This window comes from Leucopleurus acutus (assembly GCF_964270905.1).
Source record: "Leucopleurus acutus genome assembly, chromosome: 19".
NCBI classification, from domain to species: domain Eukaryota; kingdom Metazoa; phylum Chordata; class Mammalia; order Artiodactyla; family Delphinidae; genus Leucopleurus; species Leucopleurus acutus.
Genome location: NC_139161.1, coordinates 8,195,301 through 8,216,982, shown reverse-complemented (window position 1 = coordinate 8,216,982; position 21,682 = coordinate 8,195,301). Strand labels below are relative to the sequence as shown.

The 21,682-nt window shown below is 54.0% G+C and overlaps 1 protein-coding gene across 2 annotated transcripts in view; it reads right to left on the bottom strand.

Annotated features, from left to right (window-relative positions):
- Positions 1–21,682, bottom strand: part of MGAT5B (alpha-1,6-mannosylglycoprotein 6-beta-N-acetylglucosaminyltransferase B) — a gene marked incomplete at both ends in the record, with an annotated part of 66,595 nt that overhangs the window by 26,419 nt on the left and 18,494 nt on the right. For both annotated transcript variants that reach the window (XM_082860216.1, XM_082860217.1), the window contains 5 exons: positions 12,339–12,508; positions 13,217–13,381; positions 14,216–14,386; positions 15,411–15,484; positions 16,014–16,129. In XM_082860216.1, coding sequence (XP_082716342.1) covers positions 12,339–12,508; positions 13,217–13,381; positions 14,216–14,386; positions 15,411–15,484; positions 16,014–16,129 — 696 coding nt within the window. The remainder of the gene's footprint in view (positions 1–12,338; positions 12,509–13,216; positions 13,382–14,215; positions 14,387–15,410; positions 15,485–16,013; positions 16,130–21,682) is intronic.

Sequence of the window (21,682 nt, the reverse complement as noted above, 5' to 3'; positions counted from 1 at the left end):
GACATTTTCCTAATTCCAACGTCAAGTTCACTTCTCTTCCGACTCTTAGCCCAGGGCTGTGTCGGGAGGGGCTCACAGAGCCTCCCCACCCCCATGGCCCTGGTGAGAGGGGGTCAAGCAGCACGAAGGGGCTTCAGATGCACCCACTTAGCCTCCCCTGCCCGCCCACTACCGCCCACAATGCTTGGGAAGTTTCCGTGGAATTGCCAAATTGGGTGGTTGGAATGAATTTCCAAAGGTCCCCAGGCCACCTGAGTGGGAGTCTAAATACAGATGAAGGGGCTGGGGGAAGGAGTGATCTAGGGAAAAAGAGCCTTTCTGCAGGTCACCTGGTCGTCTGGTCCCGGTGCCCAACCCAGATTAATCCACCCTTGAAAGCCAACCTGTCAGGGGCAGTGGGGGGTGGGGACTTAGGGTTTAAGGGGGACCGTTTCAGTCTGGGGAGGGGAAAAGGCTCGAGATGGATGGTGGGGATGGCTGTACAACCACGTGAACGAACCTAACGTCACTGAACCGCACACGGTTAAGATGGTAAATTTTACGTTGTACGTACTTTACTACAATTTTTTTTTAAGAGCCAGAACCAAACTGTCCACACTCACGGTTCCGTGCCCAGACGCACAAGTGCACGCCCAGCACTCTGTCTCCCAAAGGCACCCGTGTCCCCATTTCTCCAGGGCCCCCCACGAGGTAGGGGCTCAGCAAAGAGCCGAAGCAGGGTGACTGTTACTCTTTGCTAAAAGATCAAAAGGTGAACGAGTAAATGGGACAAGGCAGAGAAAAAAATATAATCTACGCCCAAAAGAAAAAAAAAAACAAACCTCAGCTAGGAATCAAAATGCTGAGTTCCACACGGTGAAGAGCAGCCCTGGGCGTAAAGCTGCAGCACGAGCTCGCTGGGTGACCTCGCGCAGACACAGAATCGCTCTGGTGTCCACCTCCGCTCCCATTCCATGACACATGGACAAACCTCCACGGCTCCTTCTAGGCTAAAAATTCTCCGGCTTTATTTCTCCCTGTGCCTTTGGTCTGTGGCTAGAAATCATCTCTCCAGGCAGTGCTCAAGTTCTGGAACAAACTATTCTCTCTCCCTCTCTGTCTTCTCTGTGTGGGATGGACCTAATTAAAAAGAATCCTACAAAGCCTCAAAGATCTTTGCCTCCAGGCGCTAAGTGCCCATGGGGAACTTCAGCTTCCCTGGGTCCATCGCATTACTGGGAGCACCCCGCCTGGGCAGCCCAGGACCTTTGTCTCCTCTGGGGCCTGCTAGCCCTCTCACCCCGTCCGGTGCCCACCCCCTGAGCACTAAGACATTGACCCCGTCTCTCTCTCACGGCCATTGTTAGAGCGGCTGCCGCCCCTTCCCCAGGGCGTGAGGACCACAGAGAAACAAACCCAGAAAGTTAACTGGCCTTCTAACAAGCTGCTTTAGCAGGTAGGATCACTAACAAGGAAGGAATTAAATTCTCCTGCAGGGTTTTCTTCTCTTGCCCAGCCTGAGCTGACCTTCCTGAGCCAACGAAAGCAGCCTTGCGAAGCCCTCACGATGGGCTCACCCGCAGCTTCCGTCTCCTGAAAAGGCAGGTGTCCCAGTGCCCTCGGAGGGTCAGGGATCAGAGCTAAAGAGAACGGTCAGGTCCCCAGTGGAGTCAGGGCTCAGAGGAAAAGGGAGTTCAAAGGAAAAGCCACTCCTTAGCCAAAGCCCAGAGGAAACACAGGCAGGAGGATTCGGAAATGGAACTGGGCAGCCGGCACTGGGCGGCCCGCATTGGGCCTGTGGTCCAAAGCCGACACTTTCTTCCCCAGCGTTCCCTCCTCGTAAGCAAACTCAGGGCTAAAAACATGGCTGCTGCTCCCAGGAGAGCTGGGTGAAATGACAGACTCATCCTTCCAGCTCGCTGGGGGCCGCCGGGCAGGGAACACGTCCCTCTGGCTGTCCCCTGCCTCCTCCCCCCATTTATGTAACAATGCACGTGAACGCTGCGCGTGAATCAAGGCTTCTCTCGTCCAAGCCAGGATTTCAGTGAAGGCGGCTCTCAGGCCCGGGTGCAGGTGAGGGTCACTGAAGCCCGTGTTGGCTCTTGATGGCCAGGTCGGTCCCAGAGGGGCCACCTCTTCGCTCTGGGGTGGGGCCTGCCACTGGGATGTTGGTTTTCAGTTCTTCCGGGGATTCTCAGGTCCTAGGGGCCCTCGCTGTTCTATCCAGTTCCACACACCTTTGTGAGGAACCAACCCATGGAGGAAACAAAGATGGGTGAGACTCTGCTCGCAGTCCCACTGGAACAAGCCCTGTGGGGGACTCGGGTTAAAGAAAAGACACAGCCCTGGAGTGCCGCCACGAACCGTAGGGTAATCTGGGTCCGTTCCAGAACAGTCTGGCTCCCAAGATAAATCCTCTCTTGCCCAGGGGCCCTTTTATGATTTCGGGGAAGTCAGAAGGAGTGCTAGCGGTTATTTGTACCATCCTGTGCTTCTGCCAGCTTCATTAGGAATGAAAAGAGTCCCAGGCCGGCCCTGCCCCTGCTCTGAGCGCAGAGCAGTGGCGTTTTATCCCTCCTGTGGGGGGTACTTCAGTCTCCAGGAAGTTCATCCCACTGTCCGCCTTCCACCTCTCCAGCCGCCATGGGACAAGACCTTCCCTTGCTCAGGACCCCACCTCTGTTTACAAGAACCCATGGCTCTTCAGATTTGAAGATGTACTGATGCCTCCCTCCCGCCGCCCCCCGGAAGGAATCCCACCTCCTTAGCAACTTCCTTCAAAAGCCTTCAGAAGCCACCCCTCCTCTTCATTTCTTCTCTGACTCCCCCCAAGTTCTCCCCACCCCACTTGGGTTGCGTGGACCTTTCCTGAGGGCCTGTGATTTCTTTTAAATCACTCTTCCTTTACAACCTCCCAGCCCCAGTGTGGACCAGGCCGGAGCTGGAAAAGGCGCCTCGGCCACTACATCCGTGAGGTCACACTTACGGGCCAAGGTCAAGGCTTAGGGGCCTTGATTTGCAAGAGACAGACTCCCACTCTTTGTGGCTCAGAGCAGCGTGGAGGGGGAGGTGCAGGGAATCATCTTCTCTCCTGGATCCCGGGGAAGGATGAAAGGCAGGGACCAGCGAGGCTCTGGGCCCCCAGCAGCAGAGGCCCTCATCTTCCTCGGCGTTCAGCTACACCGAACATGATCCCGCTACGCAGATTTAAATGCCTCCTTGGAACCCAAGGAGGAAGAAGGCAAAAGAAGGGAGAGGCGGGACTTCCCTGGCGGTCCAGTGGTTAGGACTTCAAGCTTCCATTGCAGGAGGCACGGGTTCGATCCCTGGCCGGGGAACTAAGATCCTGGAAGCCACGTGGCACAGCCAAAAAAACAAATAAACAAACAAACCAGAAGGGAGAGGGGATGCAGTGTTTTAGCGTAAATTAGTCATTTGCCTCTCATGCCTCCTCTGGGAATAGGTGGGGGAGAAAGAAGCAGTGTGTCCAGGGTCTGCTAAGCGCCAAGCAGATGCTGGATGCAGCTCTTCCCCCCCTGTTCGGATTGAACAACAAAATATTTTGAGCATCCAGAAAGTTATAGAAAATAATGAGTATCTGTGCTCCCACTTCCCAGCCTTGTCAAGTCATAAGATTTTGCCATATTTGGTTGAAATCTCTTTGTTAAGGGCTAACACAGCACAAATCCGGGGCAGCCTTCAGGGTGTTCTGGTCTCGTCCACTCTCCTCACACCTCCCGCCCCCTCCACCTCACTCCCAGCAGATGTTCATCCCTCCTACATCAAAGATAAAATAAAAAGCATCAGTGGGCACGCTGCAACCCCTGCCTCCATCCCTGTAGCCCCATCTCGGTGCCCCCACCACATCCTGCCTCTTCTTCCTCCTGGGGGCCATCGTCTTGGGCCACCATGCATGATACTATCTTCCCTCCTGTGGCTTCAACTCCTCCTTCTCCTCCTCCTTCACACCGGCATTTAAACATGCTTACAACTCTCCCATCTTGAAAAATAAACATGCAAAACTCTGTTATGGGTTGAATTGTAGTCTCCCCAAAAGATGTTGAAGTCCTAACCCCAGTATCTGGGATGTGACTCATTTGGAAATGGTCTTTGCAGATGGTCAAGTTAAGGTGAGGTCATTAGTGCCCTCACAAGAAGGGGAAATTGGACACAGAGACAGACACGATAGAAGGAAGATGGTGTGAAGACACTGGGAGAAGACAGACATCTAGAAGCCGAGGAAAGCCTGAGGCTCCCAGCATCTAGAAGAGGCATGGAACAGTCTTCCACCAGCCTCAGGAGGAACCAACCCTGCTGACACCTTGATTTCGGACTTCTGGCCTCCAAAACTGGAAGACAATAATCCCCCAGTTTGTGGTACTTTGTTTCAGCAGCCCCAAGAAACTCACACACCATCTACGACTCCACTGTCCCCCCACTTCTCTTTCTCTCTCCTCCCGCTCACAGCTCAACTCCTTGGAGAAGAAGCTAACTCGCTGCTGGTTTCCTCAACAGCCCCCTCGATCCACAACCCACAAATTTCTGGCTTCTGTCCCCACAACTCAACCAAAATGGCTCTTTGTAGGGTCGACAATGACGCCCATGTGACCAAATGCCGGGGACATTTTTCAGTCTCCTTCTTAGTTTTTGTGAGCATGTGACATCATTGGCCACACCCTCCTTCTAGAAGCATCTTCTCCATGGGTGCCCACTCCTTCTCAGTCCCTCTGCCAGCACCTCTCTCCCCAAGAAGCCTTTCAGTGTTGCTGTTTCTTAAGGCTTTGCTCTCAGGCCTCTTCCCCTATCACTTGGCAATTTTATTCACGCGTGTGTTCAGTTACCAGCGGCTTCCGAGATGCGGTCTCCATTCGGAGCCCCCGCGGCCCATCACTCAGCTGCCTCCACGTGGGCACCTCTAATTCGACGTGTCTAAACCCAGATTCAAGGTCTTCCCCATGTGCCCCCCAAAATCAGTGCTCTTCTCTTCTCTCCCCTCCCCCCACTCCAGAGAATGGTAGCACCATCCCCCCAGTGGCTGCCTTAAGCTGGCTAGTTCAGGCCAGTTTGAGCCAGTCACAGACAGATCTGAATGGGTTCAAACCCTGAGGCCTGCCTGGACTGGCTCCTCAGAGGGTTTACTGGCTGCAGCTTGGTCAAGCTGGGCTGAGCACGAGGGACAGGATGTGGTCCCTGCCTCTGTCATTCTCCGGGGACCCTCCCCAGTATTTCCCTTGAACAAACATTGAACAAACAAAAATGCCAGGAGACCGATTTCCACAGGGGCCGGGGCTACACAGCCGAGCTTCCCGTCCTCGTCCTCCTTATTTAAACATTCTCCTCTCAAACTTTCATTATTTTCCAGTTAAGTCAACTAATTTTCTACTAAACCCAATTTCACTCATGGAGGGAGGAAGAGCTTGGTAATTTTTCCTCATGCCAATGTACTATTAATGATGCTTGAAATTATGCAGATAAAATGGGTGAGCACAGCCGATTCTGGGCAGGCAGGAAGGGAAAGGCTTCACGTTAAAATGCCCACTGCGGATCCGGGCATCCATGAGGATGTCTCAGATGCAGCTGACGGGAGCTCTGGCTTCATCTCTCCTCCCGTCTCACACGCAAGGCACGGGCGGGACTGTCTGACATGCCCAAGCTGCAGTCTGATCAGGGCCCATTGTCCCTGCACGCCACCGCTCTCACCCCGGAAACAACTAGCAGCAGCAAAGCCAGATGTAGGTTCTGTGCATTGCCCCAAACATCACTCCAGTGAGTCGGTTAATTAAAACACCAAAACACGAGGAGCAGAGAAAAGCGGCTCCTCCGTCCGGCCTCGTTGTTGAGTCAGTGGCCAAGACATCTGCCATGAACATCTGCGAATAAACTGCAACTAATGTACAGGCGGCATCTGGGTCCTGCGGTCTTCCCCACGAGGGGCATTTGGCCAGCCCAGGGAGACGCTCTGTGGCAGGACCCAAGCTGCGACTCTCAGAATTCGGATTACCTTCACATCCCGTTGACCTGTTTTCACGTTACCCTGGTGCCACCCGCATGCAACAGCTCCACAAGGCTGGGAGATGGGGTCCCCAGATGATCCCGCCTCCCGCAGAACCCATGGCAGTGCCATGCCTGTATTCATTGGTATCTCTGCCCACAAACCCTTTCTAGGTTCAAATGGTCACCGTCCTGTTATGGGTTGCACTGTGCACCCCTCGCCAAACCCCCAAAACCCCAGAATGTGACCTTATTTGGAGGTAGAGCCTTTACAGAGGTGACCAAGTTGAAATAAGGTCATTAGTGTAGGTCCTGATCTGATATGACTGGTGTCCTTATAAGAAGGGGAAAATTGGACCCAGACACATACACAGAGAGAATGCCATGTGCAGATAAAGGCGAAGATGGAGGTGATGTTTCCACAGGCCAACCAACGCCAAAGATCACCAACAACCGCCAGAAGCTATGGGAGAGGCCTGGGACAGGTCCTCCTTCACACCCTCAGAACCAAGCAACCCTGCCAACACCTTGATCTCGGACTTCCGGCCTCCAGAACTAGGAGACAATACACTTCTGTTGTTTAAACCCCCCCAGTCTGTGGTACTCTGTTATGGCAACTTTAGCAAACTAAATCACATCTGTATTTTAATCTCCACTCGAGGAAAGGCCTGCATGTACGCAGCGTCCGGGTGGTCCCAGCAAAGAATCAGTTTGAGGAGCTCATAGCCCCAGCTGACAGCTGTCACCAGGAAAGGGCGTGGCATGAAGTACACTCCAGGGCAGAGGTTCGCACGGATGTCCTGGGTGGGCTGCGAGAGGCCCCGCTACCTGGGCCACCTGCAAGGAGTACCTGCCTGGCCTGCCCCTCCACTTGACCCCGACCCTGCAACCAAGGGCAACACTGGTGCTTTTGAGTGTGCAGATGCAGGCTCGGGAGGAATCCACACATCTTTAAGGCGCTGAGCCCTTACCCCAGGCCCTAATCCTGCTTCTCGGGACCGTGCACACATTCTGCAATGTCCTAACCCCACAGCTATCCTGCTACCCAGACTTGGGGCGCGGGGGCGGGGGGGCATTGAAAAGCCACAGCCTCAACTTTCCTAATTCCCAACCGTCACTGCTCATTAGATCGCAGATTGCCTAGGGGAGCTTTGAAGACTTGATACCCGGCGCCAGCCCAGATCAATTAAATCAGAGACGCCAAGAGTGGGCCCAAAGGTCGGTATATTTCTAAGGCAGCTTGGCTACAGCCAGGGTTAAGAATCGCACCTGAAACGAATTCCAGCACAGCGGGTGCGGCTAATTTTATAGATACAAGCATGCTGTCTCCTGGGGAAGGTGGTTTTCTTTTTTTTAATTTTTATTCCTTTAGTTGTTTTAAATTGTACCTGCTAACAGATTTAGAAAGAGTCTTCCTGAGACTGTTTCCTGAGGTGACTGAGCTGTTTACACAGTTCTGCCCTGTTTGGGCAAGAGTCTTTGCTTGTACCTACACCCCGCAGGGAGCCAAGGGCAGAGCTGTCTGGGCACAGCCTTGGGCCTCTGCCCCTTTAACACACTGCCAAGCGGAGGTGGGGCGACCTCTCCCTAGAGCCCCTGCTTCTGGGAATTTCAGATCCGTACAGGCTTGGCGGGAAGTGACACACTGGTGGAAAGATATGGATTCTCTGTGGGTGTGTTGTGTGCGTGTGTGCAAGACTGTGCCATGGGCTGCATGTCATGCACGGGGTATGTGCGTGTCCATGTGCAAGGGTGTGTGTTTGCGTGTGTGTGGAGGCATGCGCCCATGTGCAGGGGTGTGCAGGGGTGTGCATGCGTGGGGTGTGCACATACAGGGTGTGCATGTGTGGTTGTGTACAGGGGCGTGCATGCATGCACGTGGGTGCATGTGTGGAGTGAAAGAAATGGCAGCAGGGGCATATTTCAGATTCTGGCACTTTTCACCAGGGCCTCACTTTCAGGGCCTCCCAAGTGCAGTGACCCCCATCTTCACCGCTCGGACCCTGTGATGAGCAAAAGCAACCCCACTGACCACAGGCTCAGCTCCAGCCGGGCCAGGGTGGCCAGAGGAAGAGGAAGTGCTCTGGGTAGGTAAAGACTCAGGGTCCAGGTTGCAAGAGGAGACACCCCAGCATGGGCTGAGAAGCAGAACAGCTGAGTTAAATTCCTGCCTCTTAGGGAGTCTTGCCATAACCTGCTCTCTCTCACGGAAGGACAGAAGGACGGTTCTCTAAGTGTGATGTTGGGCTGTCACAAATGCACGGGAGCCTTCCTATTCCCTGAGGGAGCAGTAAAGGAAGGAAGTTCTCACCTCTCTGGCCCCAGAAGATGCACGGTCAGAAGGGAGGAATCCAGCTCAGCGCTGTTTGATAAACGTGAATTCATCTAACCCTTGAGGTGGAGCTGGGTCCGTGGTGTTGACAGAAGGATGCTTCACACTGACAGAGGACTTGTATGTGGCAGAGTCTGGGATGAGGGCTCTGAACAGTCCCCACCCCCAGAATTCTTCCCACTGCATCTTGGGGTCTCTGGTGACCCAGGGGACAAGGGTCCTCCGACCCTTGCCTGCTGTTCTGCCTGAGGCAGGTCTGGCTTCCCACGGCACTAGCAGTGCCATCCTCAGTGGCCTAAGACCTCTTTGGTGTCTCACACCTCGGGTCCCTTTTCTCCTCCCTCCTCCTCCCCCCCACCCCACCCCATCTGAGTTTCCCGGTAGGAAGCTTTGAGGCCAGGGAGAGATGCCTCTTTTCATTATTTGCAAATGTTAGCTGCCTCTGCAGTGCTCTGCTCCACACACAGTGTAGACACATCTCCTGAGCCCTCGGGTCAGGGGGAGCAGGGCCGGGCACAGCTCAGCGAGCAGCAGTGCGCTCTGGTGGGCAGCGAGAGGGCACACCGCTCTGAAATGGCCCGCACGATGGCAACAGCTTGTCTGACGACGAAATGCCACAGGGATGTGCCGGTTCCCTCTCCCGGCACCGGGTAGCTAGTTTGACGGTTCAGCACTGGCATACGGGGACAGCTCCCAGCCTAGTTCCTTCCCACTCCGGTGACATTCAAACAGATGGGGCAGAGGTGCCGTTTCAAGGCAGCACCTCCTTCCCCAGAACCTGCTGCCCCCCCGCCCCCGCCGACCTGGGATGGGCTTCGCAACGCTGCCACAACCATGCAGCCCCTTCGTCGGTCCCTGACGCCTTCGCCCCCTTCAAAGCGGACCCTCTTCCACATGCACACTTACATGTTCCGTTCCCCCCGAAGACACTTTCCATCTTTACTAGGCCTACTGGAGACAAGCGCATCAACTTAAAAGGATGACTCCAGAGGGGTGAATTTCAAGCCATGGGGATGTAAACCTTCAAAGCACACCCCAGTCTCAGCCTCCCTCTCCCCCTACGCTCTCTCCGACTGAGGTCACAAGAAGTTCTACCTGAGTCACTGGCAGACTTTAAGCCTCAGGGGAGAACTGCAGAGGCTGATTAGCTGCCCAAGACCAGCGCCCCCTGGGCCCTGTCGACCTAGGAGTGTCGATGGCTCTGTCCCCATCAGCATCCTCCTCTCTCCAACACTTCCACGCTACACAGCACCAGCACTCGTGGTCGGGACAAAATGCCAATCAGAAAAAGAGAAAGACTTCTAGAACCAACAGACCATCCGGCTGGTGGGAGGGCTCTGGAGAGGAATCACATTCTAGCTTGAAAACCACCTGAGAGTAAGTTGATGCGCTGATGGAGAAAAGTTCATTTGCAGGCGAACAACTCAGAGGCCTTCCTTAGTTATGCCCTGGCACAAAGTGAAGACAATCTTATCCCAAGGCCAGTGAAAGGAACAGAAATTCACCAAGCACAAAATCCCAAGCCGTAAAGAAAATATTTGATCACTTTGATTACATTAAAATTAAGACCTTCTGTTCCTTAAAACAAAACAAAAAGACCATAAAGCAATTACAAAGACAAGCCACAAATTAGCCTTCGAGGATTTTAAAACACATGTCCTATGCACAGGATTTATACCCATAATATATAAAGAACTCCTCCAACTCAATATGGAAAAGAGAAACACGGCAGAAAAGTGAGCAAATGACGTGAAGTGGCATTTCATCAAGAGGAAACAAGGAGGGCCAAAAATATAACACACTGCTCAGCCTCATCAGCTGTCAGGGATACAAGTTAAGACCATAACAAGATACTACAACACCACTCCACACCCCTAACGAGAAAGTCCCATAACACTAAATGCGGGTAAGAACGTATCCCACTGGGAACCTACACACGCTAGGACTGGACTGGTATAGTCACTTAGGAGAACAGTTGGCATTTTCTTGTCAAGCTGAATTTTCAGACACCCTAAGTCCCAGCAACTGTGCACCAAAGTCTATACCAAAGAAAAAACTCAGTCTATACCCAAGAGAAACTCTGACCCAGGGACACCAGGTGACACGTACAAAATGTCCACCACAGCATCATTCAAAATAACTTTTTAAGAACTCCCCTGGGGGCGCAGTGGTTAAGAATCTGCCTGCCAATGCAGAGGACACGGGTTCGATCCCTGGTCTGGGAAGATCCCACATGAAGCGGAGCAACTAAGCCCGTGCGCCACAACTACTGAGCCTGCGCTCTAGAGCCGGCATGCCACAATTACTGAGCAACTACTGAGCCTGTGGGCTGCAGCTACTGAAGCCCACGTGCTGCAGCTACTGAAGCGCACATGCCTAGAGCCTGTGCTCCGCAACAAGAGAAGCCACCATAGTGAGAAGCCCGCACACCACAATGAAGAGTAGCCCCCGCTCGCCACAACTAGAGAAAGACCACACAACGAAAGACCCAATGCAGCCAAAAAAATAAATAAAATTAAAAAAATAATAACTCGTAAAAACAGGGGAAAATGTCCACAGACAGGAAAAAGTGATAAATAATTATAGTACATTCGCACAATGGAATATCATACAGCACTGAACATGAATGAAATAGGGCTACAGGCAGCAATGTGGAGAAATCTTTAAAACCTAATAATGGGTGGAGAAAAAAAGTCTTGGAGGCTACAGACAGCAGATGTCATTTTTACAGAGCTCAAACCAAACAAAAATAAGGGCTTCCCTGGTGGCGCAGTGGTTGAGAGTCCGACTGCCGATGCAGGGGACGCGGGTTCGTGCCCCGGTCCGGGAAGATCCCACATGCCGCGGAGCGGCTGGGCCCGTGAGCCATGGCCGCTGAGCCTGCGCGTCCGGAGGCTGTGCTCCGCAGTGCGAGAGGTCACAACAGTGAAAGGCCCGTGTACCACAAAAAAAGAAAAAAGAAAAGAAAACTAAACAATATATTATTTATTGATACATGAATTTGTAAAAAAAACAACTAATTTTTTTTTAAAAAAGCAAAAGAGGGACTTCCCTGGCAGTCCAGTGGTTAGGACTCTGAGCTGCCACTGCAAGGGGCAGGGGTTTGATCCCTGGTCAGGGAACTAAGATCCCACATGCCGCACGGCCAGCCTAAATAAATAAATAAATAAATAATAAAAAGCAAAAGAATGATAAACACAAAATCCAAGTTCCAGGTTTCCTCCAGGGCCGGGGCGGGGGTGGGGGTGGGGGGTGGCGGGCAGGACAGAGGGATGGGCAAGAGGAGTCCCAGGCGAACAGGAGAGCCCTGGTAACATTCTCATTCTAAAGGTGGATGGCAGGACCACGGGCGATCACTCCATTCTTGTACTTCATGACATACGGTACATATATTTTTGTATGTATCAAATATCATATAATAAATACTATTAAATAAAAGAAGAAAAATCTTACATATTTCTACATCCCACAGATACAGTGGTTAAAATAAACCTCATCACACACACACACACACACACACACACACACACACACACACACAATCCTACCCACTCTAACCACTAGTCTCCCACCTCCAACAATACCAGAGGGACCCTGGAAAGGCAAGCACTGGAAGGGGTAGGCATCGCCGGCCCACCTCACCACCCTCCAGGTCTTCCTGGCCCCCAACCCCCAGAACAGGCCCAGGAAGGAGCCCCGTTCCAGAAGAGGACCCCTGAGGCTGCACCAAGTCCACCAGGACAGCAGGCAGAGGGGACCACATCTGTGTGACGTGGCTCAACTCCACAAGCCAGTATTGGTCAGTCCCTGAGCACAAACAGTAGCCCCGAGATGGAGACCAGGACCCTGTTTGAACAGCACTACGCAAATACACTCCCTTGGTGCAATCCCCAAAATGACTAGGCATCAGCGATGAGGACGGAAGGGCAGGAGGCAAACTGAGCAGCCGGAGGAGGGAATTAGGAATGTCTCCATCTGACGAGCTCCCGGGCGACAACGGCCTCCCCTTCCTCCCCTCCGCTCCCCCAGCACTCACCTCTGCAGCTCCTTCAGGGACACCGTGACCCGGAGGCCATGGCCCAGGACGTAGAGAGCAGCCAGGATGTCTGCCCACTGCACCATCTCCCCCAGAGGCCCGCCCTTCAGCACCCGCGGGCTGAACACGTCCCCAGACTCCTCCGTCAGGAAGCCAATGTGGACAAGGACCTGGTTGTGGGGAGGGGGGCACAAAGGATCAGCACAGAGAAGCAGCAGCCCTCAGCCCTGCCGCCCCAGGGGGACCTGGCCAGCGGAAGACACTGTGTCCAGGCTGTGCCTGGAAGGGCGCTTTCTGGCACCAGAGCACAGCGGAGGGGCCAAGGGGCAGAGTGACCTCGCTGGAGACGCAGGTGAATAAGACAGTCACATCCTGCCCTCTAGGCGCTTACATTCCAGATGGAAGAGGTAGACAACAGTAAACACAGACAAGAGATAATTTCATGAAATGATAAGGACTCTGAAAGAAATAAACAGGGTGATGAGAGAGTCAGGTAAATATTTATTGCATGGATGGATGGATGGACAGACAGATGGACGAACCAATGAATGAAGGAACTTCCCCCAAACAGGCTACATTATTCCCAACATTCCAGGCAAATGCCATGACTCTTCTGCCTGACAAGAACAAGATGTCTACAGACTGCAGGACTCCTAAGGCGGAGGGGGTGTCACTCCGCCCCAAACATGAAAAGGGCCAGGGCTACCGCATGCATCTATCCAGACTCTGCCTCCCCCTGCCCGCGGCTCAAATTCCAACAAATGCAATAAAACTTTTGTAAGGGTAGACCCCGTGTCTACTTGGCAGCCTGAGGCCCTGAGCTCCCTTCCTAAGCTCTCTGAGCTCAGCTCCTTCAATGCACATAGAGGATAAGGTACCTGCTTCTGGTCCCGCCGGGCGCCCCCCAGCTTCTGCGCCAGGCGCTGGGCAGCCAGTGCCCACTGGGCCGTGAGCCGCTTGGTACGTTTCTTCATGAAGATCAGAGACTCCTTCCCGCTGCCCATCAGCTCCAGGAGGTGCGATAGATTGCTCCGGAAAACTGCCTGGAGGAGGGTCCAGACCTCAGTTCTCTAATCCTCCACCCAGCAGCCACGACACTGCCATTACCCACTGCCCTGGGCACAGGGGCTGGCACCTTCCCCGTGAGGCTGGGCCTTTTCTAGTTTCTCCAACTTTTTCTGTTTTCTTGTTTTTTGTTTTTATTTTTTGGCTGCGACCACCCGGCCTGTGGGATCTTAGTTCCCTGACCAGGGATCAAACCCGCACCCCCTGCATTGGAAGCGCGGAGTCTTAACCACTGGACCGCCAGGGAAGTCCCTCCCACTTTTTCTGAGAGGCCCACCAGTCCCCACAGTCAGGGAGCCCAGCTCTCCTCCCCGCAACACTCACTCCCCAGCCACACTGGTCTGTCCCAGCCCAGCTCCAATCAGCCACCCGTCCCGAGCCCTTCGTGAGCGGGTCGGCTATGACAGTTCCCAGGATCCCAGCCGCGACAAGGAAGCAGTAGGTAGTGGTCGGAGCCGGGGCTCCAAGGGCAGGGAAGCCAGGCTGCCTTTCAGTGGAGCCAGAGTAACTATATGCCTTGAAGAAGTTAACTCAGCTCTCCAGACCTCAGATCCGTCTATTAAATGCGATTGCATAAGGACAAATAAAGTGGCACACAGGAAGTCCTCGATGAGTGACAGCTATTATTACCATTATTCCAGTCCATTAAGGGGGCACCTCCAGGGCCCCAGCCGGCCCCTTAAGCAGCCTCAGCTTGCAGCATCCTGCAGAAGTCGGGACGGGCACCCGCAGGCTGGCGGCTGGGAGCAGCCCACCCACCTGGCAGAGCTGGCTGGCAGCCCCATGCCGGCCCACTCACCTCCCACACCTACCTGGACTTTGGGGAGGGGCTTGTGGGCTCTCTGGGTGGCCGTCCGGTTCCTCCAGGGCAGCGGGGGACAGAACCACTCGACCTCACTGAGGTAGACGAGGAAGGAGCACTCGGTGCCGTCCACCCCGAAGAAGGCATAGCAGGGGTCAGAGGTCCAGCGGGCACGCATCCACTGTGGAGAGGGCCAGCCTGGGCCAAGGAGCCAGCGCCAGCCCCGTGCGCACCCTCGGTGAGCCCCTGCATGCACGTCCCTGGGGACCCCGAGGTCCCCCAGGACAGGGTCTCCGGGGCCCACCCTAAAGACGCAGCAAGGCTAGAAGCAGAGAAGAGAGACTAGACCGGGGCCCTAGGACCCAGCCCTGGGTCCTGGCTGCTGAGAGCCTCAGGGAAGGCCAGACAGAACCACCATCGCCCAGGCCCAGAAAGAGAAGGACCCTGGGGGAATGAGGCCAGTCCAGGACACATGCGGCCAAGGTTCCAGGGGCAACAGTGGAGGTGCAGCAGCTCAGGGCCTGGCTGGTCCCTCTTCCTTTGTCCTCCGCCCGTAACTAAGAGCAGGGTTCAGCTGAAGCCAAGGTCAGGGAGCAGCCTCTGAGGGGGGCCAGGGCTGCGGCCAGGGCAGGACTCATCCACAGTGACCCCCACCTGGTCCCCAAGGAAGGGGTGTGCAGTGCCAACACCCCACGCTCTTAGGGATTTCAGCACCAGTGAGGAGGCTGGCTTTTATGCCTGTGGACTGGCTCCCCGGATGGACAGACTTCATGCAGCCAGAGGTGGGACCCTGGAGGCGGGGACAGGGAGGGGGTCTCTCCCTCCAGCTGGTCAGCTGGGCCGGGAGGGAGGGGGAGAGAGAATGAGGTCCACATCGTGTCTGAATTTGTTGGGAATCGGGCTGCTGGTGGTACCATATGTATACTCAATAGTTCGCCTGCTGTAAGAAAGTACTGAAAACCCTGCAACGTGAGCCATCCTGGCACATTTGGGTTGGTGCCCCAGGCAGATGGCCCAAGCAGAGAAGTGGTTTCCCCGAGGCGGGCCTCTGCCAGCTAGTGCCAGGTTCTGAGTCCAGAGGTCAGGCAGAGAGGCCCTTGATGGGGGATATCCCTGCCAGGAGCAGAACCGCAGAGCTAATCTGGGGTATGGCCCCCGTGGAGGAGGCGCCCCCGGTCATCCCCAGCCTCAGGCCCAGGCCTCACCTCTACCTTCCCTGAGCAGTCAGGGAACTTGGGGTCGCTGGGTGCCTCACACTGGTCCCGCCGGCCTTCAGACACTGCAGGGAGAGAAGGTCACCTTGCTGAGGACCTGGGTCCAAGGAGGAGCGCGGTAGCGAAAGCGTGAGGCAGGTGGGCTGGTCTGGGGTGGGGCAGTGCAGGAGGCCACTCTGCCCTTGGCCTGAGTTTTCTCCCCTGAAAGGCCACCGCCAGGGGGTCCCTGTGCCTGGGGTTCCCCCTCTTCCAACACTCCCACCCTCCTGAGGGGGTTCAGAACCAGTGCGGAGCTGGTCTGAATGGCTATGAGCCAGCTTTCTGGACGGGCAGACCTCGGGCATCCACCCAAATGTACTCCTGACTTTTTGACGGGGGCAGAGGTAGGGCCTCCCAGCCTGATGCCCCCACATCAAGAGGAATGGAAGGGGCGCCCAGGGACGGTGGGGTGAACCCTGAGGCACCCCGCTGAGAGCCAGACACAGGGCCCCCGGGAGCCTGGGCAGCTGCTGTGGGGAGAAATCAGGGCCCCACCCCGGACGTCCCACCCTGTACTCTGGCCTCCTGGGAGTAGAGGGGTGCCCCGGCCCCCACCCTTGCCGTGCAGGAGCAGGCTGTGGCGCAGGATCTGGTCCACCTTCACGGCGATGTCCGAGACGTTCTGGGCTATGGCCTGGATCCGCTCCATGAGGCCGGCCCCGGGGGGTAGCCTAAGTGGGAGAAGCCAGGGTGAGCCTGTCGCGGTCTCCTTCCCGGGCAGGGCAGGCCTCAGCCTGCCAGCAAAGGCAGCAGGACTGCAGGGCCCCCGGCACCCAGACACCGCCCTGCCCCAAACGGAAAGGTAGCGATGGGTAAAGTCAGGCCAGGAAATGGAGCCGCTGCTGCCCCAGCCCGGGCTGGAGGGGCTTGCTAACCATCAACGGACCCACGTGGCATGCATCTGGGAAAGCCCACATCTGCCGGTGCCAGGCGTGTCTGCACACGTGTGAAGGGCAGTGCCTGAGGCTGACATGGGCAGAGGAATTCCATTCAAGAGCCTGGACGAGATCTGTCTAGGGTTCTCCAGGTGGTGGAGGCCCTTTTCCTGAGCACAGCCGGCTGCCCTGAGTCTGTTTTCTCTATTTTCTCCCAGAGGAATTGTATCTTGCCAAAGTAAATTCCACCTGGGGCAGCCTGGGGACTTGCCAACTATTAAACCTCTAGTAAATTACTGTTGGGTTCCCAAGAATGAATTCTTCCCAGGATCTTAAATGAGTTTACTGCCATAAACATCACAGCCCTCCACCTCATCAATACTCGTGCCGCCTTTATTTTTGGAGAATTTATTTCCTGGTGTTGATTACTACTCCCCTCTCAGAGAAGTTTATTAGACATCAGATGCAGTATTTATCTCATTGCCGAAACTTCTATTGAGACAGATCCCACTTGGCTGGCACGTGGGTCTCGGAGCAAGGAAGGCTCTGGAGGCCCTTCTCTAAGAAGCTGCTCACTTTTTCTGAAGACGATAATTCCAATTCCTTTGATTTTCCCCACCTCCTCTGGCTCCGCAGGCCCCGTTTAAGCTCCATTTATCGCTTTACAAGGACTTTATTGTAAGGTCTTTATTGCCGCACATAATGAGAATTATACGAAGGAGGATTTTTCCAACCTGGGCTCCTCTGGGGTCTGTAAACCCCACCTCTCACCAGAGGAGGCAGAGTGGTGCCCCTCCTTGGCCACCTGGCCCCTTGGGCCGCCCCCCGCCCCCCCTACCTCTACCTTCTGTAAGGAGAGGAAGGGCATGGCCCCATCCACAGAGAAAGGCAACTGGTATGGGAGACACGGAGGTGGGGGTGGGGACAGAGGCAGAGGTGACAGGAAGGGGGTGACAGACGAGCCCTCCACACACATATACACATGTACACACACACATACACACATGTGCACACACAGTCCAGTCCACCCTCTCCAAACTCTAATAGAAAATGGCATTGCCTTTTATTCACTTCCTGCTGTAACAAATGACCATGTACTGGGGGGGCTTAAAGTAACACAAACGTCTTCTCTCACACTTCTGGAGGCCAGAAGTCTGAAATCAAGCTGTCGACAGGGTTGGTTCCTCCCGGAGGCTCTGAGGGAGCATCTGTCCCAGCTTCTGGCTGGGACCAGCGGTCCTCCACGTTCCTGGGCTAGTAGACGCATTACTCCAGTCTCCTCCGCCTCTGTTTTCACTGTCTTCACTTGGCCTTCTTCCGTGTGTATCCGAATTTCCTCTTCTTATAGGGACACCAGTCATTGGATCAGGGCCTACCCTGATCCAGTATGACCTCCTCTTAATTTGATTACATCTGCCAAGACCCCATTTCAAAATAAGATCATATTCATAGGTACCGGGGGTTAGAAGGTCAACATAGCCCTTTGGAAGACACAGTTCAACCTTCAACAACCTTCTATGAAATTACAAATAAGAATGAGGAAAGACATATAAGATATGTTTCTTTTGCACAAGAAAGTCCTCAGGCAGGAAGTAGCAATATTTCTCCTTGGTCTTCAGATTGTCAAGGAATGCTATAGGGAAGAGAACAGTCAGTTCATCTCCAATTTACAGTGACACACAAGGAGATGAGCTGAAGCTCTGCCTCTTATGTGCTGTGTGACCCTGGGCAAGTCACTTAGCCTCTCTGTGCCTCCGGCTCTCATCTTTTAAAATGGAGGAGAAAGGCACTTCCCTGGTGGTCCAGTGGTTAGGACTCTGCACTTTCACTGCAGGGGGCCCGGCTTCGATCTCTGGTCAGGGAACTAAGATCCTGCAAGCTGTGTACACGGCCAAAATTAAAAATAAATAAAAATTTTAAAATAAATAAAAAATCAAATAAAATGGAGGAGATAGTGGCACCTCCCTCATAGCACTGGGGGGACTCAGTGAGGAAAGGAGTAAGGCACACGGGACAGCAATGCCTGCGTGAAAGCAGCCCTGTCTGTGTTAGTGATCATTATTGTGCAGGTGGGGTTGGAGCTGCAGCAGAAGGGATTTGGGCTGGACCATTGTTTCTCAACCTTTTCCCATTATCACCCCCTTAAGGAGCCTTTTTAGACATTGTTTCCCCTTCTCACCCTCCCCCCTTGAAATGTCAACTCCAGGGATATTCTGCAGATCTGTTTAGACACTGTAGCCTGTGGAGGGCCACAAACCATTGTAGTAGCGAAAATTACAAGAGCCAATTTTCACCCTTTAGGGGGTGATACGCACCCATTGACAATGCCTGGGCTACAGCAGAGAAGGAACGTGATGACTGTGATGACCTTGGTGTCCACTGGGCTCTGAAATAAATTCTGAATGAGGGTTGTGGAATGCTTTCCCCACTGACCTCCAGGGACAGGATGGACAGTGCACTGCCTGGAAGGAGCATTTTGGTGATGGAGGGAGGCGGCCACAGGGTAGAAGGCCAGACCTGACAGCTGCTGGGTCAGGGCTGGCCCAGAGCACGGGCGGCTGAAGCCCAACAGGAGGGGCTCCCAGGTGGAGAAGGACTGGGTGCCCTCCAGCTTCTAACCAGAGACCTTAGGGCACAAGTTACCCCTGTGTGGGACCAGTGGGGGTCCTGCCAGGTCCCTGGAAACTTTGGAAGGGATCCCACCTCACTTCAAGCCTTCCTGAAGTCACCTCTCCGTCCAGGCTCTGCTCCATCCACCTCTCTGGGCACCACCATGCCTGGGGGTGGCTATGAGTGGCTGGTTTAAAACCCCCAAAGGAGTCCTGCGCCTTCAAGAACAGGGATTTGCTTTCATAAGTGGAGCCTGGTACTGCCCCACGCGGGCCACATGCCCAGAGCTCCATCACTGTGCTGGGTTGAATAGTGTCCCCCCAAAATTCACATCTACCTGGAACCTCAGGATGTGACCTTATTTGGAAATAGGGTCACTGCAGAGGTAATTAGTTAAGATGAGGTCACACTGGAGGAGGGTGGCCCTAAGTTCAGTTACTGGTGCCCTTATAAGAAGGCCGTGTGGAGACACCCAGGGAGAAGGAAGCCATGTGACGATGGAAGCAAGAGACTGGACTGATGTGTCTACAAGCCAGGGACACGTGAAGCCACCAGAAGCTGGAAGAGGCAAGGAAGGATCCTCCCCTGGAGACTTCAGAAGGAGTGAGGCCCTACTGATACCTAGATTGCGGACTTCCAGCCTCCAGAATGGAGAGAAAATAAGTCTCTGTTGTTTTAAGACGCCTGGTTTGTGGTCAGTTTTTACGGCAGCCCTAGGAAACGAAACACAATCACCATCTGCAGAATTGAGGGAAAACGGCTTTTAATCCACTACAGAAAAAGAGCCCAGGTTTTCCTGCCACCCTGCTGTCGGGAACGTCTTATCTCCCACCCATCCTCCTCTTGCAGAAGTCCAGCCTCCATCCTGCTGCTCCTTTCATGGGAGATGAAGAGCCACAGGGGGCGGGGGAGCCCTTGACTCCTCACACTTCTAGGTCCATGACTCTCCACATTATTCGGAGACTTATTGGACAAAGAAAGGGCCCCAGAGTCTGAGGTCTTGGATTCAAGTCCTGGTTCCACTGGAGAGCTGTGTGACCTTGGGCAAGTTATCTAACCTCTCTGAACCCCTTTGATTTATAACCCTTTATATGAGGGTTAGCTCATATAAAATCCGAATAATCTCAACTACCTCACAGAGTGATTAACGGCAAGGATTAAACATGAGGCTGACTGTCAGGTGCTCAGCATACAGTAAATGCTCAAAAATGCTTGAGATGCTTTTCTTTTACTCCCTACCTATAGTGGTCACCCCACCCCTGAGAGGAAGTCTCATAAGTCTAACTACGGAGCAAAGCAATTTACTTTTGGGGAGGTTCAGCAATTTTCATCTGATAAGCATTTTTTGCATAAAACGTATCACCAGCCCTGGCTTTAAAACAGTGCAGACGGCATCTGTCTGATTTAACAAGTTCAACTTGCTCGAAACAGAATTACTTGGCGTCACTATTATTATACTGGACTTAGCATTTGCACAGCACTTTCTGTTTTCAAATAATATAGGATTAGGCTTCTCTCCCTGGGAAGGTTTTTTTAAAATGACAATCAAAGAAGATGTCCCGCAGCACATCTATGACTTGGGAAATGCTTCCGTGGAAAAGAAAAAGGGGGGATGGATTGGGGAGACGGTGTGCAGCTGCCTGCAGCTAACAGTGTTGTCACCATGGGGTCAGGGTGGTGGCGGGGCCGGCTTCCCCATCAGGCCCAGGCAGTTCAGTACCAGGGCCCATAGTGCTTTTAGGGGTCCACGAAAGTGTTTCCATTTCTTTAAACATCGGGAAACAATTGCAGGTCAAAGAAAAGGTTTTAATATGTAATGTCACTATATTCATCTTTCTGCCAATGCAGTCATAAAATATTATTTTGCTATCGGTTAAACTGTGTCCCCCCCGGTCCCACCCAAGTTTGCCCAGGGCATCAGCCTTGCGCTGTCCCCCTCCAGGCCCGGGACTCTGTAGGTGCCTGGGCTCCAGGCTGAGGCAGGTTTGGCCCAGGCCTTGCACTTCCTCCAGTAGCAAAAGGTTCTTCCTGAACCAGTGTGGGAGGGGCCCCACAAGCACCCCAGCAAGAGGAGTGAGGTTCTCTGGCCCCAACCTATAATCTGTAGGTGCCAGGCCGGGGCAGAAAAGCTGGGGACATTCTGCATTATCACGCCAGCCCTAAGGGTCCAGCCATCCTCTCAGCCTGGCGAAGATTCCACCTCGCACCCCTCCCCCACCAATGTGATAGTCACGTGGTTGCCCGGCTCTCAGCACCAAGGGGCAGTGCAGACAGGGCAGGCAGGCTCGGCCCCCTCCATCCCTAAGACCCGGGCCAGTCCTTTTCCTGTCTGAGCCCAGTTCCCTCAGATCTGTCAAATGTAGACCTGAATAGGATCTTTCTCATTGGGCCGCTGGCCAAGGTCAAAGTTCATAATAGGTACCCAGTAGGGGGCAGCCGCTTTTACTATTCTCATCATTAATCATTATTACTGCTGCTTCAGTTAGCTCTGAAACTGGCCCAGAGAAGGTAAAATGATTTCCCAACGTTGCACTGCAGGCGAGACTCAGACACTGGTGCTCTGGACCAGCCCTGTTCCCTCCCACTGTATTTGCAAAATAACTAAACATGCTCGGACTGTGAGCCCCGGGCCTCTGCGCACACATACTAAGTTCCAGGCGTTCCACCAAAATGATCGATTCTTACTTGGAAAGTAAAAGAAGGCCAAGACAGGCCCCTGGTCACCCGCCCACCCCACTC